This window comes from Hibiscus syriacus, unplaced genomic scaffold (genome assembly GCF_006381635.1).
Source record: "Hibiscus syriacus cultivar Baekdansim isolate YM2019G1 unplaced genomic scaffold, ASM638163v2 tig00116983_pilon, whole genome shotgun sequence".
NCBI lineage: Eukaryota > Viridiplantae > Streptophyta > Magnoliopsida > Malvales > Malvaceae > Hibiscus > Hibiscus syriacus.
The window spans coordinates 360,190-370,514 of record NW_024063506.1 but is presented as its reverse complement, the minus strand read 5'-3'; the positions used below and the strand labels follow the sequence as shown (position 1 = coordinate 370,514).

The window sequence follows — 10,325 nt, the reverse complement described above, 5'->3', positions numbered from 1 at the left end:
TTAAAGGTGGGGGCGAGATTTTGAAAACCACGCCATTTTTAATTATTTTCGTTGTGATTGATTTTTCAATTAAAAACAATGTGATTTTATAAAACCTCTCGTTTCGAAAATTTGGAAATTCCTTTACAATAAAAACATATGGTTCGAGGAGTCGCCACCAATCTTTGATTAGGGTGAGATTGGGAACCCAAAAATGTTTCCATTTTAAATACAAATTAATTTTAATTAAAATGACAAATTTGCGGTCTATGTTACCAAAATCCGGGTTCGGAAGTCGGTTACGCATGGGGAAGGATTAACACCCCCACAGCGCCCTAAATCGGTACCTCGTCGATTAATTAATGTCTTTGCAACAAATTTCACAAGTTCGAGTTTAATTTAATTTATGATCCCTTAAAACAACAAAAATGCTACTTTTATAACATTCATAAACAACAAAATAAGTTAAATTAAAATTACCAAGCCATTAGAAAGATAAAGAATGTTCGATTATTTAAATATATTGAGACCAGATCTTTAGGTCAGTTCTAACGACCTTTTCTCAACAAATTTAAATAGCCGAACATTTCTTTTTCTTTCACTCCCAAATTTTAAAGTGAAGAATCCATTTTTTGGTGACAATGACGGGATACACTTGTAATTTAAAACCGTCAAGAAAAACTTTCCTATGAGTTAAGAAAAGCTATTATGACAGTTTTAAATTAAAAGGGTATTACCCTTAATCCGATTATGTAATCAAGTTGAGTTATACAGTGAGGCTATCATGCAATCATACAAAGTGATGTTAATGCAAAACTTAATTAAACATGCGATTAAAGTAAATGAGGACAACATGCTTTAAAAAGAAATACACCTAAGTACGTTCATACAAATTGCATGCTCAAAATAATACCCACTTGCATACACTTAAAATATTTCTAAATTAACCTAACAAACATACATGAAATATTAAAGGGACTAAAATATAACAACAATAAACAACAGGCTATTTTCATAAACATTTCATTTCTTGGTACTCCAAACACAATACAACCAAAGTGCTACATAGGACCAAATTGAAAGTTTTCAAAATTACATATCCAATGTAAAAACGGTAAGAAAAAGACCAAAACATGATACGAGACCAAAATAAATCACGCTGAAAATTAGGAGGTGAAATTAAAATGCTACTAAAATTCAGTTTAAGGACCAAAATGTAACAGACTATACCTACTGGGCCTCACACGAGATTACCCCCAACTATCTTAAAACACGGATAACACCCCTGGCCCGAAGCGCTATCGTTTTGGCCATACACGAAGCGATGTCGTTTTGGAGACTGCCCAAACGACGCCGTACCACTAGCAGACATACACGGTGATTAGGGTAAACCCCTTAGACTTGAACCATTCTAACCCTTTCCCTAACACAGCCCACCGTTCTCCCTCTCTGCCTATCTCATTTCTTCTCCCTCAAACCCCCAAGCTGAACCAAACAGAAAAACAAGGCCTCCTCGGCCTCTACCATCCTACAACTCCGGCGAGGAGTCACACCGCTACTAGCCTCACCCTCTAACAACCCTAAACCCCTTAGTTTCGAGCCTCTCACCTTAGAAACTACAACCAAAGGCCCAAACTAACCCTATTCCTCACTGCCCAGCCATACGACCATCGTGGCCTCCGACGAAGAACCTTCCCTCCTTTCTAGCTTCTCGCTGAACCCCTCCCCAAAACCTAGAATCTAAAAGAGTTATGAACCCCCTAAAACTAAACCCATGACCACCGCAGGTTCAAGGACTCCGATAAGGAGTCAAACTGCTACCCAAATCAATCCTCATCCCGAACCAAACTCCACAAATCACATCTCATGCAACCACAGTACCCAAAAGTGAAAATCTTACCCTTAATGACAAAATAGGGCTCAGGTTCAGGCGATGGCGATGTTTTATTCTTCAGCTAAGGAATGTGAGGGTTTTCCCTTTTTGTTTTTGTTCTTTTTTGTTGTTTTTGTTCTCTATTTGCTGATGATTAGTAGACTAGGGTTCTCTGTTTTTTTTTCTGGATCACTACTCGTGGTTAATGGCTCGTTCCCCTCCCCTTTTGGTGTTCTATTTTCGTTTTCTAGTTGCTAAGGGACTCTCTGGTTGATGATCGTTGTTTTTCCCCCTCCAGCCATTTTCTCTCTGGTTATTTCTAGTAGATCTCCTCTTTTTTTCTGTGCCTTCTGCTCTGTTTCTTGTTTGGTGCATTTGCAGGGCATTGGAGCGAGCAGGCCACGGGCGGCAGTAGTGGGGAGACGAGCTGTTGTTCGGTTGGGCATGCGTGATCTGGCAGCAGGGTTGGCTTCACGTGAGTCTGCAGCTGGCTTGGGAATCATAGAGAGTTGGGAACCGTTGGATCTTGAATCCAGATCCAACGGCCTTCCTGCTGCGGCGCTAGAGGCTTGTGATAGGGAACCCTAATGGTTTAGGGTTTCTTTAGTTAGGATAAAGAACTGGGTTGTTAGGAACATGGCTTGTTTGGTCCAGCCTGTTGTAATCTTAGTTTAATTCGAGCCTGTAAAAATCAAAATAAAACACTAATCAGTATTTAGTTACTTACTTATTTATATATATAAATACTATAATATTTATAAGTACTCAATGTATATACTCATATGCATTACTAATATAGAACACGTAACCACTATGAAATCCAACATATAATTAATGATAACCCTAATTAACATCGTCCTACAAACTTAGTAATAACCAAAAATTAATCATAAGGATATACATAAGACGACTCGGACAAAATGAGCATCTACAAAGTTTCAAGAAGTTGACAAGTTTCAAAAACTTTCACAATTCATAATTCAAGAACTTTAAAAATCTTGAAAATTATTTTCTCTTATTCTCTAGTTTTCCAATGATAGGCAAAGGCAAACAATAGTTTGTGATATTGACAGTTTTGCTACGACACGTTGATCATTTAATTGTTGTATCTTGGGAGAGAGACGACCCAAAGATATCGAGCACCAAGGAGTGACCAAAAATCTGTCTTAAGGAAATTGTGTAGTGATAGGCCTCAACTCGTTTTGATTGATAAATCAATCAAGAAAAGAGTTTAATTTCTTTTTTGTTTTTGTTTTCTCAGGTTCAATTTTGTCTTCGATTGTTATTTTGCATAATAATCTTAAGAAATATTTGGTCTCATTTTTTTAGAAGTTATAAATTCATTTGAGTTTAATCCTTGTTGTGTACAAGCAAATCGCAAAATATTTGGCACACCAAATAATGGGCAATGATCAAGGGGAATTTATGCCAACGATAAATCAATCAAGAAAAGAGTTTAATCTCTTGTGTAATGATTTTGTATTCAAGTTTAATATGGGACATGATTCCACTAATTTCTATGAAGAGTTTCCAATAATTGAATTCTAGAACCTTTTGCTTGTTTTAAAGCCAGTATAGCAAGGCAACTTGTGTACCCAAGTCGTGGATAACACACATTGTTCTTTATGGTTGCGTACTTTGTGAGGCACACCTTGAACCTTAATTGTTCAACTTTTGTTTGACAACGATAAAGTCAGTCAGGTAGGTAAATTTTAATAGTTCCCTTTAATCCAAGACGATTAGAAACTCTCTCTTCCACCTTTCTTTAATCTAAAAAGTTTGATATTGTGGTAAAAATGGAGATAATGAATAAATTTTGTTTCAAGATTTATCTTGTCAATCTTAACGGGGTTGCTTAAATCTCAAAATAGATAAATCTGTTGAACTACAATTGTTGTGAAAGTAACATTGGTTACGAATTTTGTTTCAAAATGTTTATTCTATCCGATAATAAAAAATAAAATAAATGAGAGTTAATTTTCTGTTTATTGAAATTAATACTAATTTCAATTATGTTTCTTTTATAGAAAATAGAGATAGTAAACTCCACTGATTTACACAACTTGGATGCTATAGTGACTATTCTAGTTTGGAATCTAAATCTAAATACAAGTCAACTAGTAGTGGCAGTTAACCACAATGAGAATTCAACGAAATTCTATGGAGAGAATTTCAAAATGTGTTAATAAAATATGTTTTTCTATCTGGCCACAATAAACCTTTCTAAGTTCTTGAATGGAGATGTTCATGTCTTTAAAAAGGGAGGAGAAAAAAGAGAGGTAGACAATATTACTAACTATATATGTCAAAATTATATATGTATAAATTATATATTGAATAACCTAAAAAATTAACTATATCTGGTATATGCTTGTTATCAATCGACTAAGAAATTATGGTAGACATTGGACCATAAATACAAAATTGAAGATGCTGGAGCTAAAAACGTAGTTACGAAGTTCTTGAATTTTACTTTGGTTGATTCTAAACCAGTAGTAAAATAAGTGGAGGAAATCCAACTATTTGTTAATGATATTCTTGCTAAAAATGATCATAGGCAAATCCTTCCAAGTAGCCTTTATTATTGAAAAATTACATGTTGAATGGAATGACTTTAAGAATTATTTGAAGCAAAAAATGAAGTAAACGAAAACCCAAAAGTAGGTGAAATATAGGATTTAAAGGTGAAATTTCCAAAAATGAGAAATTCCAAGGAAAATGCTTTAACTGTGAAAAAATGGGGCACAAGTCCTCTGAAAATAAAAAGATATCGATAAAAGGAATGCCTTAACTACGTTGATACATACTTTCTTGTATCAAGAAAGAAATCCATAAGAACGATAATCTTAATTGCCACTTAGTGAAATCAAATAGATGTTAAAACAACTTTCTTAAATAGAAACATTGACGAATAAATATGCATGAAACAACCTGAGGATCATGTAATTCTAGGTCAAGAAGGGTTTGTGCATTGGTGAAGTCTTTTTATGGACTTAAACAAACACTAAAAATAATGACTTGAGAAGTTTGATAATGTCATGATGACAAACTACTTCAATATAAATAAGTGTGACAATTGTGTATATTTTTAAAACTACAAATATTGGATATGTCATTCTATGTTTGTATGTTAATGACATACTCTTTGTTGGAATTAACAATAAAATAGTAAAATATATCAGACTTGTTAAATTCAAGAATTGACATAAAAGATGCGAGATTAGTTGATACGATTCTGGGCATCCAAATTAAAAGGTCATCTGAAGGCCTCATACTAGCTCAATCACACTATGTGGATAAAAGTTTTGAGAAAATTAACAAGAATGGTTATGGTATAGCCATAATTCCAATAGACTCTTGTTAACATATTTCTAAAAATCAAGGGGAAAGTGTTCACTGAGTGGAATATGCAAGGATCATAGGCATGTATCTCATCAGTTGTACTACACTAGACATTGCTTTTATTATAAGCAGTCTAATGAGATTCATGAGCAATCCACGAAAAAACCACTAGAAAGTAATAACAAGTATACTGAGATATCTTAGATATACTTGAGATTATGGGTTGCATATTCTATAGATTTTGTTTTCTTAGAAGGATACTCTAATTCCATTTGAATATCTAAAATTCAAGATTCCAAAGGTACAAATAGATATATATTCACTTTTGGAGGAGTAGTTATGTCATGAAAATCCTCAAGACAAATGATTATAATTAGATTCACAATGAAATCTGAGTTTGTTGCTCTAGACAAATCTGGAGAAGAAGTCGAATGACTTTAGAACTTTCTTGAGGATATTCTAGATTGGATAAAACTTGTGCCAACAATATGTATACATTGTGAAGACCAAGCAACAATTTCTAGAGCAAAAAATTTCATGTATAATTGTAAACCGAGACATATACATCGTCAACATAATACTATTAGATAATTGATCTTAAATGTTATTTCTATTGATTTTGTAAGATCAAAGGATAATATCATGGATATGCTAACGAAAGGGTTATATTGAGATCAAATTTGAGAAAACATTTAATGAAATGAGACTAAAGCCCATGGAATTTAAAGGCTTTATGTGAAGGAAAATCCTACCTAGTTGATTGGATATATGAAGATCTAGGTTCAAAGGGAAACATTAATTACAGAAACCATGAACAATCATTATGGGGGCCTCTCATCCTAAGTTCATTCCTACGATGTAAATAATGATCAAAGTGGTATAGACTACCAAAGTTTTTAATGATCATTTTGTGTTTCAACGAGTCGAACAATATAAGTAACCTATGTGAGAGTGAAGTGGGACTACTTCAAACAGACTATTGGGCATAATTCTTTCAAATTCTTGCAGAACTAGACGATGTCCATAGCTTTAAGGACATACACATGAGAACTAAAATTCTTGTCAGAGTGGTAGTTGTGTGAAGTATTTAATAATTTTACATAAATGGCATAACAGTTCAAGGACATCATGTCTACTGGTTAGCTAGTAAAGTAAATATATTGTCACAAAGGAATGTTCAAATATGATACCCACTTATCCTATGCAACTATTAATCGTAGAGTATATAATTACATCAAGTCAAAAATATTTTTGATAAAATCATCAATTTCATTCATGTGAGGTATTGTTGGAAAAATATGTTGAATTCATTGATGAATTTGATAATTGATTTTTTCTTAAATATGCCATATCTATTTGAACATTCCGAATTAAAAAGATATTGTATGGATTCGTTATTACAAATTTATGTTTGATTGAAATAGGAATATATTATTTATAAATTTATATTTGATTAAATACAAATATGTTATTTATGAATTTATATTTAATTTAATATGAATATATTATTACGAATTTATATTCGATTGGAATACATTATTATAGTTCTAGAAGGATTGTTTTTCTTTTGAGAATCCCCTATAAATAGTGTGCTAACGTTTTAGGTTATTGACAAGTTTCAAGAAGTTGACAAGTTTTAACAAGTTAACCAGTTCAAAAAGCTTTCACAATTTAGAATTCAAGAATTTCAAAAATCTTGAAAATTATTTTCTCTCTTTCTTTAGTTTTATGGTGATAGGCAAAGTCAATAAATAGTTTGTGATCTTAACAGTTGTTCTAATTTACATTATTAATTTAGTTGTTGTATCATGTGAGATATAAGACCAAAAGATCTTGAGCACCCAGGAGTGACCGAAAACATGTCTTAAGGAAACTGTGTAGCAACACGCTTCATCTCGTTTCTGATGGATAGATCAATTAGGAAAAATATATTTTTCTTTCTACATATTTTTATTTTTATTTTTAAGAAGTTTAACTTCTTTTGTTTCATTTTCTCATGTTCCGTCTCGAATTTTTATTTTATATTAACATATATATCCCGAAAACCCAATATATATATATATATATATATCAAAAGTCGATATCTCTACAACATAAAACCTAAAAGTTGTAGAGATATAAAAAAATGACTACATCTCTCTAAAATAAATTTCTCACATTAACCCTATAGGGTAAAACATAATATCTATTTATAGAGCCAAAATATTTGGTCACCAAGAGTTCAATTATTGTCTAAAATAAATATTTATTTTATTAAATAAATCTAATTACCAAGTAATCTTTTACTACTAAAATTAAAATAAAATCCAACTTAATTATCAATTATAATCTAGGTCAAAATATAACAAAGAGTTTGAATAATCGTTTCTAATATGGTAATATCTCATTCGAATTGGTATTTGTATGATTATTTAAGTATAAATCTAAATTTTATAATGGATGTTAATTTTGAAGTACTTAATCAAACCAATTAGTAATTCCAATAATTCTTCTTTTTATTTTTTTATTGAAAGGAGATGTATTTGATATATAAATTATGTAAATTTTAATTTATAAGAGTTTTTTTTATTTTTGTTTTTAAAAATATGTATTTTTATTTAAGATTTAGGTATTATGATTTTAGGTTTTAAGGTTAATAGGAATTTAGATTTTAGGTTCAGATAAACAACATCCCGTATTAAGTAATAACTTTTTAAAGAAAATATTATTTTTATAGTTAAAATATAATAAGAATATATATTCTTTCAACAATAAGTTGGATTTTTATTAAAAAGGGCAAGCTACAAAAAAGATAACATATTCCAATATGAAATTCAAATAGCGTGAAGAAAAATAAAATAAAAATATTTTTTTGAATATTTGTTTAATTTTAAAAAACAGTAAATATCAGTAATATCTTGATCTCTATTTAAAATTAAACAAAAAAATGATGTAGACGTGAAAATTAAAAATTAATCTGACAAATTATTCCGTAAAACGATTCTGAATGCATTAACAAATTATCACATAAAAAGATTTAATTATGAAAGATCGTCGATCTTTTTTTATCAAAAGTACGTTATGATGAATGTGATACAAAATTATCATAATGATAAAGAAAATTGTATCATAAAAGTATGAATGTGATACAAAATTATCATAATGATAAAGAAAATTGTATCATAAAAGTATATGAACAAAATAGAAAATATTTTAGGGAATAAAAATAATAATTAGAGATTTGAAAAGCTGTAAATTTGATATTTTATCCGCACTTTCCAATGTAAAATTCCTATCTTCAAGTTCATTACAAAAAGGATTACGAAAAGGCTAACAGGAACTCCAAGCAAGTAAATATGGAGAAGCAGAAATTAAGTGGTTCCAGGCTTCCAATTCAACCCTCCCTCTTATAGAAGGAATCGTCGCCAAAAGGCAAAAGGGTTTGCTTCAAAGCCAACCGAATCTCACTCTTCTGTTACCCTTATCTTTCTCACATAGAGTATTATATATACACACCACAATGACTTCCATGGCTGCAAACTCTCAACTTTCAAACCAAAATATTATTTTCAACTCTCATAGAAACCCTTTTCCTAGATTGATTTATAGAGATGATGATGGAGGGGGAGGGGGAGGGGGAGGGGGAGGTTGTTTGTAAAGATCCGTTGCAAATCATCAAAGGCAAACGTAGCAAACGTCCAAGGCCACCGTCGCCTCCTCTGCCTTTGCAGGTGGCTTCAACCACCACAACCACGACATTTACTGAAGGTGACGGCGGAGCTGTTGTTTCTCCAACATTTGTTGACTTAGCAGAAGGGAATAGTACTGAGCGAGAACAAGAAGAAGATATGGCGAATTGTTTACTTCTTTTGTCTCAAGGTCAAACAAGAAAACCACCGCATGAACCGCCTTCTTCAGCGGCGCCGGGGTTGTTTGTTCACCAATGCAAGACATGTAACCTGTGTTTCCCTTCATTCCAGGCGCTTGGTGGGCATAGAGCAAGCCACAAAAAGCCCAAGGTTGACGATCATCATGAAGATAATCATAACAATCATAAAGAGTTGAAGTTTGGGAAAGATGGTGATTATTGCGATGAACTCAAAGACATGAACACGGCACTTTCACTTCAAATAACGAGCAAGGCTTCTGTTTCATGCAACAAATCAAGGGTTCATGAGTGTTCAATATGTGCGGCTGAGTTCTCCTCGGGACAAGCTCTTGGAGGTCATATGAGAAGGCACAGGACATTAAGTAACGTTCCGACGACTACAAACTTGATCACTGTCGGTACAACAGAACAGCCTGACAAACCGAGATGTGTTCTGAAATTGGATCTTAATCTTCCAGCACCGGAAGATGATCATCACAAGGAACCTAAAGTGCTTTCGTTTGCTTCCAAGGGAAAACTACTGGTTTTTTCGTCATCTTCTTTGGTTGATTGCCATTACTAGAATCAATGTGGTGTGGGGAGTTTTACTTGTTGACCATTCTTTGAATTCTTTTAAATTGTACTTTGTTCCATGTTAATGAAGTTGAAAAGAGAAGTTCTTTGATGAAGTATGTTAGCTTTTGATACATATATTTTCCAATTTTTTATCCATTTTTGCTAGGTTCTCCGACCTGTTTTATTCCTTTATGTGTTGGAAAAGCATGTGATAGCTGATGAAATACAAAGAAAGACACAGAAAAGGAAGATAACTATAATAATAATAAAGAGAAGATGAATTAGGAGAGCTAAGAAGAAAAAATTTGCCATCAACCGACGTGCTGGATTAATATTCTCTTTTCGGTTCACAAGTAAGCTAATGTTTAAGTTGTCAAATTTTATTGTTAGGATTTAGAAAATAATTGAAGTGAAATTAAAATGAAATAAGACACGTGTATATAATAAAATTTAACCTGATTTGATTTTATTTATTTTTATAAATGATAGAAATGATTATTTATATATTATTTAATTTGATACAAGAGTTAAGTTTTATTTACCCTAGGATTGATATCACGTAAACTCATCTATATTTTATTTAATTTAACCAATAGAATTATATGTGTTATCATCTTATTAAAGTGTTAATTTATCAATTTACTAAATTATTTAAAATTAAAAATTACTATCGAATTAAAATATTTATAAATAGTAATAATTAAATTT

General features: G+C 31.8%; 1 protein-coding gene across 1 annotated transcript; it reads left to right on the top strand.

Annotated features, from left to right (window-relative positions):
• The first annotated feature begins 8,784 nt into the window (after positions 1–8,784).
• LOC120192900 (zinc finger protein ZAT5-like) lies at positions 8,785–9,644 on the top strand. Its single transcript, XM_039195588.1, has one exon. It carries the CDS (start codon positions 8,785–8,787, stop codon positions 9,622–9,624), a length of 840 nt encoding a protein of 279 aa, XP_039051519.1. The 3' UTR covers positions 9,625–9,644.
• Positions 9,645–10,325: the final 681 nt, after the last annotated feature.

Excerpts from the sequence above, each read along its gene's own strand:
- LOC120192900 (XM_039195588.1), top strand. The coding sequence starts at position 8,785 with ATGATGATGGAGGGGGAGGGGGAGGGGGAGGGGGAGGTTGTTTGTAAA.